General features: G+C 51.4%; 7 protein-coding genes across 10 annotated transcripts; 4 read left to right on the top strand and 3 right to left on the bottom strand.

Annotated features, from left to right (window-relative positions):
* Window positions 1–229: 229 nt before the first annotated feature.
* On the top strand, window positions 230–4,258 carry NCU16656. Of its 2 annotated transcripts, none has more exons than XM_011395738.1 (6): window positions 230–674; window positions 770–951; window positions 1,019–1,481; window positions 1,552–3,522; window positions 3,592–3,872; window positions 3,934–4,258. In XM_011395738.1, the coding sequence occupies exons 1-6, from the start codon at window positions 630–632 to the stop codon at window positions 4,016–4,018; spliced, it is 3,027 nt and encodes a 1,008-aa protein (XP_011394040.1). In that variant the 5' UTR covers window positions 230–629; the 3' UTR covers window positions 4,019–4,258. The 2 variants fall into 2 exon arrangements, with proteins under 2 accessions (XP_011394040.1, XP_011394041.1); XM_011395739.1 differs by having other exon boundaries at window positions 780–951.
* Window positions 4,259–4,465: 207 nt separating this feature from the next.
* On the top strand, window positions 4,466–6,277 carry NCU16657 (tryptophanyl-tRNA synthetase). Its single transcript, XM_011395740.1, has 4 exons — window positions 4,466–4,512; window positions 4,617–5,160; window positions 5,305–5,542; window positions 5,651–6,277. The coding sequence occupies exons 2-4, from the start codon at window positions 4,660–4,662 to the stop codon at window positions 6,175–6,177; spliced, it is 1,266 nt and encodes a 421-aa protein (XP_011394042.1). The 5' UTR covers window positions 4,466–4,512; window positions 4,617–4,659; the 3' UTR covers window positions 6,178–6,277.
* NCU00114 (30S ribosomal protein S10) lies at window positions 6,226–7,823 on the bottom strand. The gene is made up of 5 exons (XM_952145.2): window positions 7,730–7,823; window positions 7,584–7,654; window positions 7,487–7,519; window positions 6,806–7,311; window positions 6,226–6,713 (listed from the first exon to the last, which is right to left on the bottom strand). Exons 1-5 carry the CDS (start codon window positions 7,769–7,771, stop codon window positions 6,559–6,561), a joined length of 807 nt encoding a protein of 268 aa, XP_957238.2. The 5' UTR covers window positions 7,772–7,823; the 3' UTR covers window positions 6,226–6,558.
* Window positions 7,824–7,992: 169 nt separating this feature from the next.
* NCU00115 (rRNA-processing protein FCF2) lies at window positions 7,993–9,381 on the bottom strand. Its single transcript, XM_952146.2, has 2 exons — window positions 9,011–9,381; window positions 7,993–8,797 (listed from the first exon to the last, which is right to left on the bottom strand). The coding sequence occupies exons 1-2, from the start codon at window positions 9,266–9,268 to the stop codon at window positions 8,423–8,425; spliced, it is 633 nt and encodes a 210-aa protein (XP_957239.1). The 5' UTR covers window positions 9,269–9,381; the 3' UTR covers window positions 7,993–8,422.
* A 324-nt stretch (window positions 9,382–9,705) lies between these two features.
* Window positions 9,706–12,095, top strand: aab-1 (am alpha binding protein-1). Of its 3 annotated transcripts, none has more exons than XM_011395450.1 (5): window positions 9,764–9,936; window positions 10,475–10,638; window positions 10,705–10,718; window positions 10,799–11,503; window positions 11,569–12,036. In XM_011395450.1, the coding sequence occupies exons 2-5, from the start codon at window positions 10,551–10,553 to the stop codon at window positions 11,575–11,577; spliced, it is 816 nt and encodes a 271-aa protein (XP_011393752.1). In that variant the 5' UTR covers window positions 9,764–9,936; window positions 10,475–10,550; the 3' UTR covers window positions 11,578–12,036. The 3 variants fall into 3 exon arrangements, with proteins under 3 accessions (XP_011393751.1, XP_011393752.1, XP_011393753.1); XM_011395451.1 differs by having other exon boundaries at window positions 9,769–9,936; window positions 10,488–10,638; XM_011395449.1 differs by having other exon boundaries at window positions 9,706–10,638; window positions 11,569–12,095.
* A 283-nt stretch (window positions 12,096–12,378) lies between these two features.
* Window positions 12,379–15,989, bottom strand: NCU00117 (exocyst complex component Sec15). Its single transcript, XM_952148.2, has 8 exons — window positions 15,511–15,989; window positions 14,235–15,380; window positions 13,971–14,182; window positions 13,780–13,915; window positions 13,425–13,717; window positions 13,214–13,370; window positions 12,847–13,100; window positions 12,379–12,729 (listed from the first exon to the last, which is right to left on the bottom strand). Exons 1-8 carry the CDS (start codon window positions 15,559–15,561, stop codon window positions 12,645–12,647), a joined length of 2,334 nt encoding a protein of 777 aa, XP_957241.2. The 5' UTR covers window positions 15,562–15,989; the 3' UTR covers window positions 12,379–12,644.
* A 1,552-nt stretch (window positions 15,990–17,541) lies between these two features.
* On the top strand, window positions 17,542–20,769 carry NCU00118 (hypothetical protein; the record flags this gene model as incomplete). Its single annotated transcript, XM_952149.3, has 11 exons — window positions 17,542–18,093; window positions 18,169–18,342; window positions 18,396–18,659; window positions 18,719–19,282; window positions 19,330–19,451; window positions 19,501–19,531; window positions 19,591–19,608; window positions 19,658–19,730; window positions 19,780–19,859; window positions 19,915–20,029; window positions 20,085–20,769. 11 exons carry the CDS (start codon window positions 17,542–17,544, stop codon window positions 20,231–20,233), a joined length of 2,142 nt encoding a protein of 713 aa, XP_957242.3. The 3' UTR covers window positions 20,234–20,769.
* Window positions 20,770–20,820: the final 51 nt, after the last annotated feature.

Raw genomic sequence — 20,820 nt, forward strand, 5'->3', positions numbered from 1 at the left:
ATCATTGCGTGCCAGGGCAGTCGGTACTTTCCATCTTGAGCCACCCTCCACCCGCGTCCACCGGCTCTGCGGCCGCCTCCGCCAGGTGGGTCCCGTCATCGCTACCACACCCCACTAGAGGTACATAGGTACATGCTGTTAGGTAGCTGAAGCCCTACGATAGGTAGCGTGTATTCACGAGATGCACACTTGAGAGTCGAGACAAACACTGCCAATTCTAGCCCACCACAGCCAGGCCAGGCAGGCTCCATCGTTTTTCATCACCAAAAAAACTGGAACAACTAACCAAGCACAACCTTCGGTCTTGTAAAACCTCTTTTCGATGTGGTTAAGTCATTGCAAAAACATAAAGGAACAACACTACAAGCGCGGTCTCTTCAACAGCAAGAGTCCATCTCCCGTCTCTGTTCTTGCACATACCTCTAGTATATCAGAGTGATAACAAATTGACGGTTCTGGAACCAAGCGACCCACCGATACGATCCACTATTCTACTTAGTAACCTTCTCTTCCTTGGCATCATTCCTCACCAACACGCGCCTTCACCTTTCCTCGCCAAGTTGGACGACCGTCGGGCATATTTCTGCACTCGCACTCCTCCTCACGAACCTGGTAGAGTTCACTGGAAGATGGAGCCACTACCCTTACCCACCAGTTTGGCTGAGGTGGAACAGGTAAGAGGAATCGTGATAAGAGGATGGCGGATTATTGAATGAACCAGGACGCCCGTAGAGACCACGAGGCTAACACGACTCACTTCTGCTGACAGTTGATAATAGCTCTCTATCAGCCAAACCCCCCTGAGACCGTCTCACGCATCCAGGAGATTCTCCAGAGGTTGCAAAAGTCCCCCGAGGGTTGGCAACTTGCCCAGAGCTTGATTGGAAACCCAAATGACAACATCAAATTCTATGCGGCCTTGACAATTATTGTAAAACTCAACAAAGACAGGTACGTACCTTTGCCATGCCATTCCTCTTTTCTGTTAGGCCTTAGCAGACTGACAAACTCTCCAAAGTGCCAACCTCAACGACGATGAGGCAAAGGAGCTGCTCCAAAACATCCTTGGCTGGACAATAGCATCGTGTGCCCAGGGTGTTGCTCCCTTTGTGATCAAAAAGTTGTGCGTTGCTCTCGCCACATTCTTCATCCACTTTTCTCAGCTATGGCCCAACTGCCTTCGGCACTTCCTTCACAGTCTCGATATCGGACGGGCTACCCCTATCGAGGCATTGGACGACGCTCTAGAGACTCCTATCATTGCCAACAATCTTGAAATCTCGAAACTCAAGGTCGCCGTCTGGTTCGCAACCTCCCTTGTTGAAGAGGTCGGGAAGACGGATATGAATTCGATCAAGTACATCCATGTACACGAACGTCTCGTTCGTAATGCCTTCGACTTGGCCTCATTGCTAGCACGCGGATTCCTCCCATCAGATGACGCGTACCAGACTCAGGGGGAGTCGCTTGTCTGTTTTCAGGTGAGTGAAAGAAACAGGTTTATCCCAGAGTTGCCGATATGGACGAACTAGGTCGCTGACGATCATGTAGGCCTGGATTCTCTATGCTCAGCGACTGTCCTCAAATACCGATGTTCTAGTGACACATCTACGGGAACTTGTTGGCCCGGCTCTCAACTGCTTCGCCATCGACGATTTATTCCAGCCGGCTGCCGAACTCTTCAGTGACGTGCTGAGCAATTATTCGGGATTTTTCACAGAGGCACATTATGCGTCATTGGCCTCTTTATTCGACAGCGAATGGGCGGCAGAACACTACAACAGGGTCATTCACGGCGACCATCAGCTTGATGGCATTTCATTTGGTCTTCTCATGCTTGCGTATGGTGATGCCAAGGTGTCGGATCTCATGTGTAGCACAGACGAGCGGTCCCAGAGGTTTCTGGCCAGGCTGGCTGGTCTTCTCGCTGCTGATGGCTATCTGGTGGGCGAGGATTCGATATTTGTCCCTGCCCTGGAGTTCTGGGCCACGTTTGTCGAAACCATGATCGACAATATTTACTCGGAAGACGAAGCAAAAGTAAACGTCTGGCGCTCGCATGCTGAACAACACCTCAAGAGCGTCGTGTCGAACTGCTGGAGGAAGGCACAATGGCCCCCTGCAGAGACTTTCGCCGAATGGGATTCCAATGAGCGTGTCGGCTTTACGGATGCGAGAAAAGACATAGCGGATATGCTACAATCTATATTCACTCTCGAGAATCTCACTCTGGTCTCTTTTTTCTCTGGACTTTTCCTCCAGGCCCTCTCTGTTCAGTCATGGGCCGAAGTTGAGGCATCGGCATTCTGTCTTGGATCCCTGTCCGACTGTATCACGGAAGACCCCCAATATGACGTGGAGTTAAGCAAGGTCTTTGCTTCACCTTTCTTTGATCTTCTCGGCCAGGCTCAAGGTCCGGTTCCGCTACGTCTGCGCCAGACAGGTCTTTTGCTCATTGAGCGGTACTGTGAGTATTTTGAGCGCCATTCCGAGTATCTTCCTCATGCGCTCAACCTGCTATTCGCGGCCGTTGGCGACCCTGTTCTTGGTGGGCCTTCTGCGAAATCCATCTCGACTCTCTGCTCGTCGTGTCGCTGCATTCTCACGAGCGAAGCACCGGCCTTCATCATGCACTACCAAACAATTCGTAGCAGACAGGTTCTCGACTCCCTTGCAGAGGAACGTATCATCCTTGCCATTGCTTCTATCATCCAGGCCATTCCGGATTCCAATCAGAAGCTGGCTGTCTTTGAGAACCTCTACTCGATCATCAAGGCAGATTGCGAGCGTGCTGTCCAGCTCAAACAGCAGCCCAGCATATTGAACCTGTCTGACCCCAACTTCTTGCGCGGTGTTGAGCAACCAGGCGATGTTCCTTCTGCCGATGAAGTCTCTCAGCAACTCGCCGTCCGTGCTCTCCGATCGCTGCAGAGTATGGCTAAGGGTATGCAGGATGTCAAGGAGCATGTGGTTGACATTGACGCCGATCCATTCTTCGCCAACCAGGACCCGAAACTCTCTGCTATCCAGTCCGATATCCTCAACGTCTTGGTCGAGATGCAGAAGAATTTCAACACCAGCGGAGAGATCGTTGAGATAATATGCATCATCTTTCGAGCAGGGTTTTCAGAGACCGAGCCGGGCCCGTTTGTATTCCCTCCTGAAGTCGTGACAGATTTCCTCAGTCAACAAAGATTCGAAACGCCTAGGCTGGGCACTTTGTTGAGCACAGCATGCTCATTTGTCGGAAGTCTGTACAGGGGACCAAAGAATATGGTTCCATCTTTACTGGCTCAGCTACTGCCTTGGGTAATCAACATGCTCAGTAGTCTTCCGGAACCAGAAAGCGACACAGAAGTAGCCCAAAACGGCATTTGCTTCGTGGATAAGATTATGACAAGATACCCGGAGGTGGTGTTTCAGATTCAGCCGTCACAGATGCTCGAGTTCTTTTTCATGTTCTCGCTCAAGGTCCTAAACGGGAAGGAACCTCTGCCGAAGACAGCGTCGGCGGAATTTTGGGTATGTCCCTTCGGGCTCCTTGAATGATCAACCAAAATGTTTGCTGTACTAACTAACATGTTAAATCAGAGTAACTTCATTACCCTCAAGTCTGATTCACCCGATCTCCAAGGAACCATCAACGCTGCCATGGAGCACCTCGGGCCGCTTATATCGCAGACTCTCATCCAAAATATCGGGGGCAACGCTGCAAGAAGCGAGCTAGACAAGCTAAGTGACCCTCTCAAGAAGCTTGTGACGAGCCAAGTGCGTTCAAGGCAATGGCTCGAACAGGCGCTCTTCGACCCCAGTTTCCCCGGTCAGCAGGTAGGCAACGACGAGAAGTCAACCTTTTTGAGGAAGATTATTGGGTAAGTCTGTCAGTTACTTGGTTCTTCCGTTTACACACTGCTGACCTACAATTTAATGCAGACTGAGAGGGGCGAGGGCCACCAACCAGGTAGTTAGAGAGTTCTGGCTGGCTTGCAGGGGTTCAAACTTTTCATATGCTTCCTAGGCTTGTGCAATGGTACTTACGAGCCTAAAAACTGGATAGAGATCATGAAGGAACTTTTGTAACCTTTTCTCTGTACTAAGTCGAATGTGCTCTTTCCTATGCGGGTTCTCTTGACAACGGCTCTTGAAAGTATCATTCGGACATGGTAGGCAACGTTGTAAGCCAAATTGGGCCCTAGTTACTATTCCAGTCGACAACAACATATGGTGAAAATAATTCTCTCAAGATGCTACTCAATTTATCATCAGGCACACACTTACCAATGATGTGCTTCTCGTGTATAAGGGTTATGAAGCGAGCGAGGAAGGGCTCGACAAAGAGCTCTATTGTGTCTAGACGTGGTCCTAGCGTCACTCCATCTATAACCCTGCCAAGCCCCAGGTGCACCAAGGGTAGGCGGTCATACTGCCATACACAACCCTCTCTCTTCAACCACAGTTCGTCCTGTCTCCAGTCGAGCTTCTTCACCCAGACTGAATTCACTACGTCTCAGTGTAAGTTCAAACACCCAGTCACTATGTGCTCACCAAAAAAGCTGTCCCTTTCAGGACAGTTCTTAGGTTTTTGTTTGTAAGACAAAAACTAACACGCACGGCAGGACACTGTGATTAGTCTTTTGGAGGTAAACCCTCTCACACAACATGAAGTCCCTCACCAGGCCCTACGGCCTTATGTGCCGGCACCGCCTTACTTCTCTCACCACTAGAGCATCAAATCTCCAACAACGACCTTATTCTTCTAATTCCTCATCTGAGACAAGAACAGCAACACCAACCGCAACACCGACCAAAAAGGCACAAAGACAAGTAATCTTCTCCGGTATCCAGCCCACAGGCATACCGCACTTGGGCAACTACCTCGGCGCCCTTCAGCAATGGAAGCGCATGCAGGACAGCGCGGATCCTGAGACGACGGATCTCATTTTCTCCGTGGTTGACCTGCACGCCATCACCGTGCCGCAGCAGCGCGGCAACCTGAAGAAATGGAAGAGAGAAATGCTTGCGGCGCTGCTGGCCATCGGCTTGGACCCCAAGAGGTGCACCATCTTTTACCAGAGCATGGTGCCAGGGCACTCGGAGTTGCAGTGGATTTTGAGTTGTACAGCTAGCACGGGGTATTTGTCTAGAATGACGCAGTGGAAGGTGAGTTTCTTTTGAGGTTATTGTTCGATGAGAGAGAAAGAGAGAGAGAGAGAGAGGAAAGAGAGCAAGAGAACGAGCGGGGGAAAGGGTTGAACACGAGACCAGCGGCTGATGGTATGTGTGTGGAAAATTACTCTACTACAGAGCAAACTACAATTAGCAGACGACGCCCACATGCTAGATGACAAGGCCAAATCCTCTCTCAAGCACGGCTTGTTCTCTTACCCCATCCTTCAAGCGGCGGATATCCTCGTTCACAGGGCGACCCATGTCCCCGTCGGCGAAGATCAGAGGCAGCATCTGGAGTTTGCTAGGGAATGCGTGACCAACTTCAACCACGCCTATAAGGGCAAGGTGTTGGTAGCTCCCGAGACGATTTTGTGTAAGTACATCGTCATGTCTTCTCAAACCGTGGCCCTTCCGCTCAAGATACCTCGAGTCTCGAGTGACTGCTTCGACGAAACTAACCACCTCCCCATATGATACACAGCTCCAACAAAACGCGTTATGTCTCTCCAACTTCCCACCAAAAAAATGTCCAAATCCGACCCCGACCCCTCCTCCCGCATCCTCCTTACCGACACCCCCTCCGAGATCCACGCCAAGATCCTCAAAGCGCGGACCGACTCGCTCACGCCTTCCCTGGGCATCACCTTTGACCCGATCCAACGCCCGGGCGTCTCCAACCTGCTTCAGCTGCTCAGCCATTTTGACACGCAAGATCGTTCCGCGCAGGAGATCGCGGCCCAGATTAATGCTGAGGTCATGGGCAACCATGGTGGGCTGGGAGGAGAAGGGGAGGAGAATCCGTTAAGGAAGTTGAAGGAGAGGGTGAGCGAGGTGGTGCAGAGAGAGCTGAATCCGATTAGGGAGAAATATTTGAAGCTGTTGCAGGAGGATGGGGGGAAGGAGGGAGGTTATTTGGATGAGGTTATTCGGGAGGGGGCGAGGAAGGCTAATGAGAGTGCGGAGAGGACGATGAGTAGGGTCAGGAGGGCTGTGGAGTTGGGTGCTTAGGACATGCAGAGTGAGAGGTTGTTGTAAGATAGATACTGGGTGATCTGGTTCGGACACATTTTCGGTAGATAAAAGCTATATGGAATGTCTGTATCTGTGGTCTGTATTGCTTAGAGTTTGGCTGTCGTTCCCATGGTGCTTCCTCGCATCGATCTCCTCCAGTGGCAATTTCCGTCTAGTCCTTCCTCGTGCACAGCACAGTCGAGCCATGATCGTCTCCTGATCTGTACTATACATTTCTTATGCTACAGTATCTATACACAAAGGACGGGCCATATGCTGAAGACAAAAGGGACAAACCTGACCAGAGAGAGACAGACAACAAGAACAACCACCCAGGCTTAAAGGGCTTGAGACGGGACCAGCAGTTGGTGTATCTGTTTAGCGTCCACCCGAAATCCGGAGTCTCTCCTTGGCAAGGAAGTCCTCGAAGTTGCCGACACCCTTCATGTCGCTGACATGGCTGAGGTGTTCCCACCTGGTCTCCAGAAGTTTCTCCACCTCGCTCTTGCTCTCGTCCATGGCCTTGCTGACACCTGTTTGGTTTGGAGCCGCTGGTTAGCATACAGGCAACCCAAAAACAGTCTTCCGAAGCAAATATGGGACGGAAATCCACGTATCCACGTACCAAGCTTGCTGAACTCCCAAACGTTGGCCTTCATACCGATACCATAGTAGGCATGCTTCTGCAAGAAGGCCAACCACAGCTGCACCGTCTCCGGGTGGCCGTCCTTGATCTGGATCAGTCTTCTGAGTGTGACACGCTCAAAGTTCTCCTGCGACTTCTTGAAAATGAAATGCGACTTGGGCACGGTCCAGCGCTCGATCATGCGCGGCAGGGGAACGGGACCGAAGGCAGGCAGGCCGAGGTAGTAGGCGGCGCGTAGGGCGAAGTCGCAGAAGAACTCGAGGTTTCGGATCGAATAGGACCGGAGCTGGAGGTCGCATGAGGGAACGCCATACTCGGCTTCGCGACGAAGCGGCTGGAGGTAGAGGGCCTCGAGGGAGCGGGGCATACGGGACATGATCACCTCCTGCTCTTCGGGTTCCGCGGCGGCGGCAGCGGCGGCCTTGGCTTTCTTCTGGTCCTTGGGGGCCTCGGTGGTCGTCGTGATCCGGGCGATCGGTGTGGTGCTAGCAGCATATACCGGTCAGTCATTCTGCACCGCCTGGGCTGGTTCGGTTGTGTGACGATAGATGGAGGGAGGGAGTGCGTGCACATCGGCGGGGTCTTCGACGAGCGGGTGGGCGGGTTTCGGAGGCACGGCGACGTTATCGAGGATGATTATTCGCGGCAATGGGTACTAACCTCGCCTTAGAGGCGGCATCGGGACCTGTGGTCCTACTCAACTCTTAGTTCCTGCCCGCGCATACCCAAGAATCTCAGCAGCACTCTGGTCACTTACACGGAAGCATTGCGCCGGAGCTGGGGCAACGGCTGGAAGACGCTCTGGGCGGACCGGAGGGTCGCAAGAGGCTGCCATCCCCAAGCAGATTAGACAACTATTCCACAAGCGCACACATCTTACAAACGCATGAGGAGAATTCTTACCGCCCGTCCCTGGAGGGACCGTACTACTGGCCTTATTATCATCTTCGCTCTGGGTGGTCTGGGAGATTGAACGTCTCCAAGTTGCCGTCGCGCGCTGCGCGGATCAACCGAGTTTTTAGCGCAAGTTCCATACTGGGGGGTCAATTCGGGGTTCTTATCGATAAGGAGCTAGTGACGCCCATTTCTTAAGCTACCAAAAATCACCGCCACAGAGAGCGAACAGAAGCAAAATAACAAGTCACTGGTAGCATAGGAGAAAACAGATGGTTATCAAACATTGGATTGTCCGATTTTCGGCTTCGCACGGCACCAGTTCTGTGACATCGTGGCTATCTAACGGAGATTTCTCCATTTTGCCTTTGGAAAAAAAAAAAGAAGAAGAAAAAAGTCCTGGCAATCTCGCAATAACTGGCAGAGATGCCTTCTCTGATCGCCACGCGGACAAGGGATACTGTTGTGCAGTCGAACTAAAGCTCAAGACTGAGATAACACTATGAATCCCACACAATATTGCCCTGCATGATGCCGATCCTCTGTCGTGTCGACCAAGGTCAACCGACGAGGAGCCGGAAGCGGCGTTTTGATATCGGTGTCGCATCGTTGCTTGCTGCAACAATCGCGTGCATATGATGATGGTTGTGGTACGGTCGTAGGTGTCCCGCAAGGTGTTTTGACCATAGGGTGTTGTTCGGATCACTTGCGCTTTCTCCTTCCGTTGACGAGTTTCTTGTAGAAGTTCTTTCCTCCGCTCTGCTTCTTCTCCTGGATGCCGTGGTACTTGTTCTTGTACTTGTCAACAACCTCAGCACCAAGAACCTCCTCGACAATGGTCCGCTTCCTCTCCTTGCGGGTAAGTCGGCTGTCACGACCGTCAGTAGCACCAGCAATGATAGTGCCAACTTGGGAGAACTCGGGCACAAAGTCCTTGCGAGTGTCCTTCTTGAAGTATTGCTTTCCCATGGCGACGACCTCACGCATTCTCAAAATTTGCAAGTCTCTCTTCAGCTCAGGGGTCAAATTCGTACGGGGCATGTTAAACCAATCGGCGCCAGCGTCATTCTTAGGTCCCTGTTTCTCTAGTCAGCATACCGATCTGCAAACTCGCAGAGCATGAACGGAAGAGAAGGAAGGATGTCCAGTCAGAGTAACTATGAACATAAAGGTAATCATTATGGTGCAGACAGCAACCCCATGACGGGGCGCCGACCTGCGTCATCAAAAAATGGGATAGATTTTCATCATGGAAGGGATGTGATGCGTGCTGAGGACTGCTGAACGTACCTTGCTCTTATCCTTGGATTGAGGCACCCGAACCGACAACTTCTTGGACTTGTTCTCCAAGGTTGGCTTCACCACCTCAGCAGGAGCGGCCGAGGGAGCCGCAACCACTACGGGGATTTGCGCTGCGGGTGCAACAGCAGCGTCTTGCTGGGGAGCCGCGACAGCATCTGAGCTGTCCGAGTTCGCAAGGCGAGACTCGGCTTCAGCAAGGAGTTTGTCGATCTCAGCATCGGACAAGCCGAGTACAGAAGCCGCCATCTTGCTGGTCGGCCAAATGCACAGTTTCGGGAAATGAAGACTGTGGAAAAGCTGCTCAAGATTTGCAAGCAATTGGTGAGAGGGGAAGAGAAGGGAAGAAAAGTCGAAGCTTCACAGTAAATTGGGGACGAGAAAAAGATAAATTTTTGAGTGGAGTCGGCGGGGAAATGTCCAGGCGTCCGTCCGGTCCCCATCTCTGCCAAGGCTTGGCATCACTTGTTCTGAGCTCCACGGTCACGTGAAGCTCTTGTACGACTGGAGCCAGGCCTCCAATGAGTTGGCAGTCCACAGCCCCGGGCCGTGCGTCATACATACCTCTGGGCGCGGAAAAAATGAGGCTGGAGAGTGCCAGTTGTCAACGGTTGGGCTCGGGGCAGGGGCCACCGCGACGTCGAGCAGAGCTTGTCAGGTAGCGCGCCACAGCTGCCAGTCGCTGTCTTTCGGCGTCGTTCTGCTGCAGACTGCAGTGAATGCTGCGGCAGTCATTTGAAGGGGGAGTTGTTGAAAGTCTTCAAAAGGTTCACTGATGCCCAACCTTTTGTTTTCTCCATTATACTGAGTCTGACCGCTTTCACTCACATATCATCATCTTACCGTCTTTCTTATTTCCATTGTCCGTCTCTTCACATCCTCCAGCATCTGTTTGAGTAAAGCCATTTGCTTCACAGGTACGTGCTTATCTGCTAGTCTGTCCATCTCATCCTCATCCGCCAGTTCCCGCGAATAGCATTTCCCAGCCTTTGGCTTCACGCCAAAAGACGGACCTACACCCCCCAATCTCACCAATCATTTCACCTTCCTCACCAACTGGAGCTCTTGCCCGTGTGGCTCGTCCCGAAGTCAACGAGAGGCGAGCCTGGAGCAGCGAGTCGTCGTCCATTGACATTGAACTCCACCCACTTGCTCCCCTCTCCCCAAACAGGGAGTCCCGCCAATCAATCGCACTGCCCAATCAAGCAGGATTTCTGAGTGAGAGTCGGCTTTGCGATCATCATTCGTCGGCTCCGTCCTAAGTAAACAAAGACCCCAAGGGGCTTGTCGACATCATAGATAGTTCTTTCTAAGCCCAACGCGCAGAAGCTAGATCTACCTGGCTGGGAAACACAGAGAGCTCTTCGGCAAAGCGCGACCATTACGCGACGCTAGCAGGACATTCAAGCTGAAGTTTTGTTGGTACAGACAGAGGTATATTCACATTGACCCAAGTCATCCAGTACAGGCCACCGATTTGCGACCAACTAGTCCCCGTTTCCCCGCTGCTCGCCAAACATTGATATTTGCCATGGATCCCCAAAATCCGTCTTCGGCTGGGCATAACCAGCAACAACGCCAGCAGCCCGTCTACGACACGAGCCAAGGCGGCCATTATGGTAAGTAATCGCCGTCTCAGCGCTTTTCGTTAGGGAACAGTTTACTCACCATGATATACTGTATAGGTGCCAGTGCTGCGGTTAGTACTCACCCTTTGCAAGCGGGCTTCTCAGTCCTATCACATCATAGTTGACAGTCTAACGCCTTTCATGTCGCTAGCTCTCTCAACAAGGCTTTGCTCCCTCAGACCTTTACACGGGAACATGGGCCAATGTTCATCAGGGCCTCCAGGGCAATTACAAGGAAATCCTGACAGCTTACTGGCAACAAACCATCAACCATCTCGAGAATGACACCCACGACTACAAGCTGCATCAGCTGCCCCTGGCACGAATCAAGAAAGTCATGAAGGCGGACCCGGAAGTCAAGATGATCTCCGCCGAAGCACCTATCCTCTTCGCCAAGGGATGCGATATCTTTATCACCGAGTTAACGATGCGCGCGTGGATTCATGCAGAGGAAAACAAGCGCCGCACTCTGCAGCGTAGCGACATCGCCTCGGCCTTATCCAAGTCCGACATGTTCGACTTTCTCATCGACATTGTACCCAGAGAAGAAGCTTCCACACACGCCAAGCGCGCGACTGGTCAGTCAGCTGCTGCTGCCGCGCAGGCTGCCCAAAACGCGGCCCAGCAAGCTCAGGGCATGCCGGGGGTTGCTGCGCCTAACCATGGCGGACAGCACCCCATGGCCGCTCCTGACTACACGCTAGGCGGCCATGCGATTGCGCCTGAGGCCGACTACCGCCAGCAGAACATGTACTCTGGTCAGGTACAACCCGGAGCCCCAGCGCCGTATGGACAGCCTCAGCCTCCCATGTATGACGTTGATGGCATGTACTACTCAACAATGCCTCCTCAGCAGGTACATATATCTATGCGCTCCTCTACTCATCACGCTCGCCAGGTAATATGCTAACTTGACCACAGAACGCCTAGGGCGCGCATTCTGGAGGAGATAAGATTGGAGAGTCTTCTACATCCCACCTGTCACGAACTTAAAGGCGGGAGCAGGAGTAATGAACTTATGGCATCAAGTTACACTGACATGGCGTCCACCTTGGTCGCTTCTTTATTTACATGGTTCTTCATCTTCATCTGATAAGATTCAAAGACTGCCGATCCAACAATATACAAAGGCGTGGCGTAAATACGGGTTATTTCGTTTGTTTCAGCTCCGTACCATGGACGGAGGAAGGGTGCTTGGAAGGCTGGTCGGTTGGTTATGTCACAAGGATGTCTATCATGTTTTGCTCTTTCACCTTTTTCTGTTTGAGCGTCTCGCGTTTGAGCCACCTCTGGTTCTATATGGTATTTTAGTTCATGGATCTGTGTTACATCCAGTGCATTCTGCATAACCAATATTGTGATGAACTAATAGTGAAGTTGAGTTTCTACCATCACGTTTCAGAAGGGTGAAGACAAACGAACGCGTGGACGTTATCCTACAGACTCGCTACTTCAATTTCGCATTGCTTTGACTTGTAGCCAAGTCACTTCGGCTCTCTTCTTCGTCCATTCACTGAACCACTTTCGTCTCTCGCCGTCCCTTCTCCATTTCCACTACTGTATAAGGACCCAGCTTCTAAGCGGCAGGACCTTCACTGGGAGCAAATAAGCCTTATCTCCCAACAACGCAAGTAACGTATGCGGTAGGTATATCGAGAGCCGAAAACACGTAATCTTCTCGTAGGTATACAGCTGGCCTCGACCATACCTCCAGGCTTGGGCAACTATACCATTTTTTTTCCCTCTCTATTTTCCCCCCTTCGGTCCTCACGTCAGTTTACATTACAAAAATGAGCTTGATCTCGTTAACTCGTGCTATTGCGTGAGGAGACCATTGTGAGCACATGATTGCAATGTCTATCAAATGAAGAGGGGTTTGGCAGCAGTCAAACGTAGTTGGACCGGTTGGCAACAAAAACATCATCCTAGATATGGGGTATATTGAGTTACTAATTCAAGTCTTCGAACAGCAATACTATTAATTCTCGACCGAGACATCAGCGCAAACCGAAGCGCGATCCGAAGTTAGCGAGCGGCGCAGCGGCTCGGCTCGTAGTGGTACTCTCGATTCCCAAAGTGAGCCTACAATAATGGGGAAAGAGGAGCATACGGTTAGTACATTATTAATGAATCATCTCTCAGGTGACAGACGGGCAGAGTGGAGGTGACGGGGGAGATGCTGCGCATCGGCAAACTCACTTTTCCAATAGTATCGGCCCGTTCATGGCATCCACACGACCGTACTTCTTGTTCCTCGTAGAAATGTCGAAGAACTCGTCGTGGTTGTCCGATTGCATGAGCGCGATTGTCTGCTGAAGTTCGTCTAGGTTCTGCTCAAGCATAGGGGCATTTTCGAGGTTGGCGACGAAGGCAGAGAGGTGCTGCACGTCCATGGCCATGGCAGCAACAGCGTTGGCGTTTATTTTCTTGACGTCTGGGGATAGCGGTAGAGCCTGTTTAGATGAGCGACATTGTGTTAGCACGGTTTCAGGAGGAGTGAGGACTGCAAAAACTTTCATGAGGGAAAGGGGTCAAAGTTCGGAAGGGGAATGGGGTGGTAGCTTACCAGAATCTTGTTGGCAGCGTGGCTAAGGGCGTCAAAGTAGATGAGCTCCTTGATTTCTCGAGGCAGACCAAGAAGGGTGGAACCCATTATGTTCTCTAGATACCTCGTCAAAGTCTGCATGTAATTACTAGGTTCAGTGGGCTTAGACGGAGTCATCCTGTTGCGATGGTCAGTAGGCAGAAAGTCGCGCGGAGCGGTAGGTCGAACGTACCAGTTGTAGTCGGAGGTGTCGACAAGGTCGTCGATCTTGGAGTTGACAAGCTCAAAAATGCGCTTCTCGGCTGTCTTCTTATTGCTCCTAAACTCTTCGGTTGATTTGAGAGAGACAGGCCCGCCTGCGGACGTGGACGATCGTGCGCGAATGAGTTCCTGCTCCAATTGGTGGCAAGCTTCTTCGAAATGTTCGAGGTTGATCAAGATTTGAACGATCTGACCCAAATATTGGGAGTTTAGGCGTTCCACCAGGGTCCGGCAGACCTTCTCGGTCAACAGCTCGTCCAGTGACTGCCAATGGCGTTAGATCTCGACACCATAAAATTGAAATGTGAAAGGAGGGAAATGGCTACCTTTCTGAGTGTTTCATCAACAATGTTGGGATGTTGGAAATGATCATTAGAGAAGAAGTAGAACTGATTCAGGAAATTCCTAATGTCAATGCAGCAGAGGGGATACATCTGTGAAAAGGGAAGGACACAAGGGAACCTGATCTCGTGTTAGTGCAGAAACTCACTTGCAAAGCAGGTGATAGGTGACGTACGTGAGCTCTTCTGGGGCTTTCTCCTCGGTATACCAACTGACTTTGAGGACCTTTTCGTACTCCTCGGCGTTGTTGATTTGCATGGGCATATAATCGTCGGTTGAGACAATCTCTTGAAAGTCATCGCTGAATCTGCGCTTGAGCAGCTCGGCATACTTGTAGAAGAGGGTTAACTGGAAGTTGTTCAACGTGGAAACGGAGTAATTCCAGCTCTGCAAGACAAATTAGCGTCCCGAAGACTTCAACAGGCACGAGACTACTCACCTCCATTGTCTGTATGAATAACGCAATATCCCCCTTGATTTTCAGAAGCAGTTCAGCATTGTCCACGTCTGTGAGGGATCTTGAAATGAGGCGGATGGCAGTCTGGCACATGGAATCCCACAACTCGTCAACTTCGACTGTGGATCGCAGTTGCGGAGCACGCTGTATCGTTGCTTTTTCAATCACGGCGAACCCAGTGATTTGCTCCAGAAGATCACGAAGTGAGTTTTCTTCCTCGTCGGATGACAAATTCACAGAACTCGGCATGAGAAGTTCCTTTTGTTGACGCCGAGTGGCCGCATACTCGGCACGGAATTTGTCGATTTGACCCAGCGCCTCGTGAATATGAAGCGCTTCATGTAGTGGTGTAAAGTCGACCTGGACTTCTTCGTTATCGAGGACATCAAACTCATCACTCTCGTCGAAAACCAGCTCGATCGCAGAGTTCAGTTTGAAGTGACCCAGGTATGGGTTTTGTTCGGCACGTTCTCGCTGACGGTCCAGCCGCTGCCTTGTGCCAAAGAAAGCAACCTCGCCAAGAAACTGTGAGGTCTCACGAATGCGATACAGCCAAGTGTTCAAATCGGTCATGACAGCCTCCGAGATGGTTTTCCGCGAAGCGGGAATAGACTTTTGTATCAAATCGGCCAGCCGGTACTGGGTGGCGTACTTGTTCTGGATGATGGGTACTAGGTATTCGTTCTGCAGGTCCTCCAGCGATTTGAGCGCGCCATAGTACTTCTTCTTGCGAATCAGGTCATGGGCGTTGTTGACAGCATGCATGATCTTGAGCGATTCCCTGAGCGCATCGGAGACGTCGGTGATGTTCTGGCGGACGCGGCGTGTATCGACCAATGCCTGTTTCTGCTCCGCCAACTTTTCGGTACTTGCTTGGATCGACTGGTTTAAATCGAGAATTTCGGCAGTCAGGGCCACAGTCTCCTCGCGTATCGTTTGTAGTTGGCTGACGGAACCAAGAAACTCTTCGTGTTGCGTCAAGCCGATCCGTTCGATGTCGCCCTCCCGCTCCTCTGCATACTGGGAAAGGCTCTGGACGAGCGTTGCTGTTCGGCCGCTTGCTGTCGCATCTTTGAGGACAGGAATGAGCTGATCGATAAAGTCGGAGTCGGACGGTGTGAGAATAATCTAAGTCCATGTCAGATACTGGGTCAACTCCGACATAGACGTTCAACGGGGGCCACGCCCGCCATGGATGGTGTTGTGCAATGATGTATGCTCGCAATGTATGTTGCGCCAACGATGACGGTGCTCGTACCTGGTCGACGGCGGAGTCGTAGTCGTCCCACGTTTGCACTTTTCTGGGCATCTTGACCGGGAACCCAAATGCGCCAGGCGAGTCTTACATGGGTTTCCGAAACTGACGATGTTCACACGAATTGTCGTGGAAACTTGAGAAGAAAGGGTCCTGGGCTTATTCGTAGCCTAGCCGTCGAGGTACCTTTCCACTTCCCGCTACGCCGCACTCCAGGGACGAGGAATGGGGGGAGCTCCACGGTGCAGCCCACTGTTGGTAGTGGTGGTCCAAGCGTTGAGATTCAGCGCCGATGCCATTTACCCCTGGCAGGCATCTCGACGGGCGGGAAAGCAGCGCTGTGTGTCAGTTCCTGCACTTCATCTCCTAGGTCTCCTAATGTACAATTCGCGGGGCAAGCAGAAGTTCTTGCTATGATTGTTATTCCGTAGTAGTTTTCAGCGTCAAGAGGAAATCTAGAGTTGTAACATGACAGATTCAGAAGGGAGGGACTTCTGGATGTTATTCTAGAGTACACTACTAGTAGTGGTCTCCATACCCCTGATGAACCATGGGTGAGTGAGCCATGCAGCTGATGACAGCTGGCCATGTTCCTCTGCCACCTCTTTTTAACGACATCTGACTTCACGGCTGTCCAAGAGGTCGATTGCCAACTAGTTGAGCGTTTACGTTGTGAATATGGTTTAACATGAGCAGCCTCGACGTTCATTGCAATCTCAAGACAGTACTGGCAAGAGTTCGCTCTCTTGTTCATGCCGTGGAGCTGTGCTTCTGCGATGGGTGGGTGATGCGGACCGACTCCACGCGATTTGGATTGACTATGATGGCCGCAATCGCTTCCATAGATGAATAGTGTACGCTTGTCGTTGTGGCTGACACTCACTCGTCGATTCCCAGCTTGTCTTCTCTTCTTCTGAGCTCTGATGGTAGTTGATGCGGAAACCACGTCTGTATGCGCATGACAACATGACCGAGATAACTGTCTTCAACCCGTTGCAACATACTGCTGCATGTTGGCCGCTTTGCACTTTCCCATCTAACTTCGTTGGTGGAGTTGGCGCGCTCTAGACGAGCAGGCACATGGTGATAGACTCAACGCACTACCTTCCTGATGCTGGCATTTCTTTCCTACTTATTCTTCCAGGTCGACTTCCTTCAGTACCGATACCGCAAGTTTCCGGGTGATATGGTGGTTCTGGCTTCGGTCATGACGGACTCACGCCATGTAAATCGAGGAAGTCACCCATGCAGGGTGGCTCATGCTGCGCAGTCACGAACAAGGACGCCATTACCCTTCACCTTTCAGCGATGGAAACCACATTGTCGAGATGGTTAATTTGGCCACTGGACCTCTACTCTCTGTCGGCAAGTTATTTCAGAGACACCTCTACGGACTGGGGATGTCGTGGGGCAGCAAGCCAACCTACAAGACCAGGTAACTTCCCGAGGAGAAATGCCTTTGAGATTACCAAATCTCACCATCCGTAAACAAACCTCAATGGGTAGCTTTTGTGTCATCCTTTGCGGTTCGGTACAAAATGTCAGATTGGCGCCATTGAACGTGTGTCGGTACCGACGGGATGAAAGAGTGAAGGTAACCAACGGTCGGCGCAGTCGGTGCAGACCCCTCCCGCCTTCCTTCTTCTGCCACTACTTCTTCCCCCCAGCAAAACTTCTGAAAATTTCTCCCTCCTTCGCACCTTCCGCTCCTGCAGTCCGTCATCATCGTCAGTCTCGATCACTTCCCTTCCTTGGGTGCAGACTTTTTTTTTGGAGAGTCTTCTTGTCTTTCCCCTCGAGGCGGGTTTTGGATTGCCTTTCCCTTTTTACCAGCGTCTATCCTCACTCAGGTCCCACTCTCGCTCTCTCGTTTTCCTGGAAAGTTTTCTTCTTTTGAGGCCTTGAAACTCGACAGGTGAGGTCCCATCTGTCGTTCATTCTTTCGCTGCGGTCCTTTTGTGGCGAAACAACACCAGCGCGTCGACAGTCTTGAAAATTACGAAGACGCCATAACTCCCATTCCTGCATCACACCATGGCGCAGGCGCGAGACTTGGGATTCAACCCCTCCTCACCTCACTCGTCGAGCGGCTGTGCCGACTCGTACAAGCATGAAGGAACTCCGGATACCCGACTGACTGCGTTCTCACCGGATGACAACTCGGCGGGATCCAACAAGCTTCTCAACCGGACTCTGGCCCTCAGCACCGCCAGCTCCCAGGATGCACATTCTCACCGTTTCCATTCGCACACCTCGTCCGACGGCTACTCTGTAGCCCCAGCCAGCGGCTCAGACAAGGACCCCTTTGTTTCCACCTCGTCCATCTCCAAGCAGGACCAGAAACTGTCACCTACGGCCTCCTCATTCCTTCCTGTCTCTGTTTCTGGTCCCCTGGTTGCCCACGGATCTGTTAACGGGCCCCAGAATGGCATGCAAGGCTTACTGAACACCGTACAGCCGTCCTATGCCCAACAGGACAGCCCCAAGGCCGCAGACAAGCTCAGTACTGACCTCAATATCTCCCGTTACCTTGTCTTTTATTCGTCTCAGCCGATTAGGATCGCTGGCGTTGAGGAGTATCTCCGGGTATGTGTCTTTGCCTCTTTTCCTCACACTCACATTGCCATTACAAGAAGTTTTGTAACTGACATACCTTCACAGAAGCTGGAGAGACTTGGTTCGCCTGTGCAGGGCAAACACCATTCCATCCAAGAGGGAGTCAGAGTCTTGCTTCGTCTGACAGACATCCGTGATGCTCGCAAAGTTCACGACAATGCTCAGCTAGGCAATCCGGATTGGCGTGCAACCTACATTGCGCCGGTTGACTTTTTCCACGTAGGTCTCCTAAGCACGCGCATGTCAAGTTCATGACTAACTTGTCCAAACAGTTTGCATCTCCGGGCGCTTCGGTCGACCCAGTCTCTGAGGGGCAGCTCCTGGTTCTCGCCTTTCCGGGTTCGGGTTACGCTTTTCCCTATGCTCAGTCTCAGGTCGAGGCAATCGTCTACAACTTTCTTCAGGATGAGGGGGAGTTGTTTGCTTTCCAGCGTCTGACTGATTCAACCCAAGGTCTCTTCAAGGCCATTGTGGAGTTCTCTGATGTCGACGTGGCCGTTGCCGTTGTTTCCAAGTTTAACGGTTTCACTGTCAATGTGAGCTACTACAGTCATTTCTCGGTTGATTTACGTGTTACGCTGACTCAATGCTACAGGGTATTCAGTTACTGCTGACTTTGTGCCAGCCAGACACACCAGCTCTGGGTCTCGCATCAGCGGATGCCTATAACAATCCTCCCCGACCCCAGGTGCAAGATATCACCAACATCTTCCAGAACATGAGTGTTGCCAGAACCCCCCAGTCAACCCGTCCTTTGGTTGGCGGTGGACGCGTCACTCAATCGCCTGCCAGCATTTCCGTTCCCCAGCAGCAGATTGCTATGTATCCGGTGGTTTACCAAACTCCCATCAATAGTGGTAACCGCTATGTACTCGATCAGACCCCTACTCGCGACCATAGCGTTGCACCTCTGACTCCTCTGACGCCAATCAGTGGTGGGCTCTCTGTGATGAGTTCCTCCATCTACACGCCGCCCGCGACGCCAATGGCCATGCAGAATGACTATACCAGTCCTCGGAGCATGCAGCAATTTGGACGACCGGATGGCCGTCGCCAGAACGCCATGCGGGTCTCCAGATCGCCGTACCACAACGCGGCCGGACATCATAACCATGTTGATGTTAACCGTATTCGGGAGGGTATCGACGTCAGGACTACGGTAAGTGATTTCAAGACTCGATGAAGCAAATGGAACTAACCTCACAGATCATGCTTCGCAACATTCCCAACAAGGTCGATCAGGCCATGCTCAAACGAATCATTGACGAGTCAAGCTGGGGCAAGTACGATTTTATGTACTTGCGTATCGACTTTGCCAATGACTGCAAGTAGGTTATAGCCCACCCCTTCTCATGCGAACATTTGCTGATTTGTTAGCGTCGGATATGCGTTCATCAATTTTGTCGATGTAAGTTCCCTCCATCGCGAAACCCAAACTTAGTGCATTGATAGCTGACAACCCCAAAGCCCTTGGATATCGTCGACGTAGGTGCCATACTCTGCATTGCCGGATCAGAGCTAATACATTATGCAGTTTGTCAATACCCGGGGCAATCAGCGCTGGAACTGCTTCAAGAGTGATAAGGTTGCGGAGATATCATATGCCAGTAAGTTTAGCTGCACACGTCCCAAGAAACCAATGCTGATCTTGCGAAGCCATCCAGGGAAAGGATTGCCTTGTTCAGAAGTTCCGCAACAGCTCAGTCATGCTCGAGGCGCCTCACTATCGACCTAAGGTTGGAAAATAAACTCCTACTCTGTTGGCTGTTAAATTGTCACTAACTTTCGTAGCTGTATTTCACCTCCAACGGACCCAGACCTGACTTAGCTGGACAAGAAGAGCCATTCCCTGAACCGGATAATCAGTCCAAGATGAAGCGCAGCTGTGAGAATGCTGAGCATGTCGGTAGGTTGGGATTTGTGACTCACAGATGAACGAATGTCACTCACACATGTATCAGGTCTGTTTACTCCGAACGCGGGTCAAAACTTCCGCGATGAACAGCGTCGTCGTCGCTCACAGTACGATCGTGGCACCAGACTTGCGGCTCTGGAGGAGTACGACTACGACACTCAGACCCAACCGCAGGCCATCTATCCCGCTCAGTGACTGATCGCTGTGAGCTAAAGTTGCTTTAAGCGTGCAAGCAGCACCGAGCTTCAATATCATCAGACAACACACAAAGACATGGCTCGAGACCATCTTTCCGCGCGATACATACATACGATATTTGACTTCCTGCAATATCCGACAGTTTATGAGAAGGTGTGGAAAATTTGGCATGGAATGGCCGTTTTGAGATTGGTGGTCAGCTTTTTGACAGGTTTGTCAGATTTCGCAAAGCCACATGGAGAAAACCAGAAAAAGAGTAGCATCATTTTGTGCACCATGGGTTCTTGTTGGTTTGAGGGAAACGGCGAAAAGGCGGGTTCGAACGGTATATCGGCGGGAACCTGATTGGACTATGCCAAAGGGGTCATTGAAGGCCACGGCGGTCTAGGAAAGATGGTTGGCCCATGCCCGGATTGCCTGTTTTGAGAGATTGTGATGGAGAGTTGGTCCCAAGGGGCGATCAGTAATGTGTATTTTAGACCACAGTATACGGGTTAGGAGCGTACCTAATGGACGGTTGATCCCCTTGGGAGAAATTGGAGTTCACATTGTGTTCCTTTGGTATCAGCACCCACTTCAGGTCA

Source organism: Neurospora crassa, linkage group III (genome assembly GCF_000182925.2).
Source record: "Neurospora crassa OR74A linkage group III, whole genome shotgun sequence".
NCBI classification, from domain to species: Eukaryota; Fungi; Ascomycota; class Sordariomycetes; order Sordariales; family Sordariaceae; genus Neurospora; species Neurospora crassa.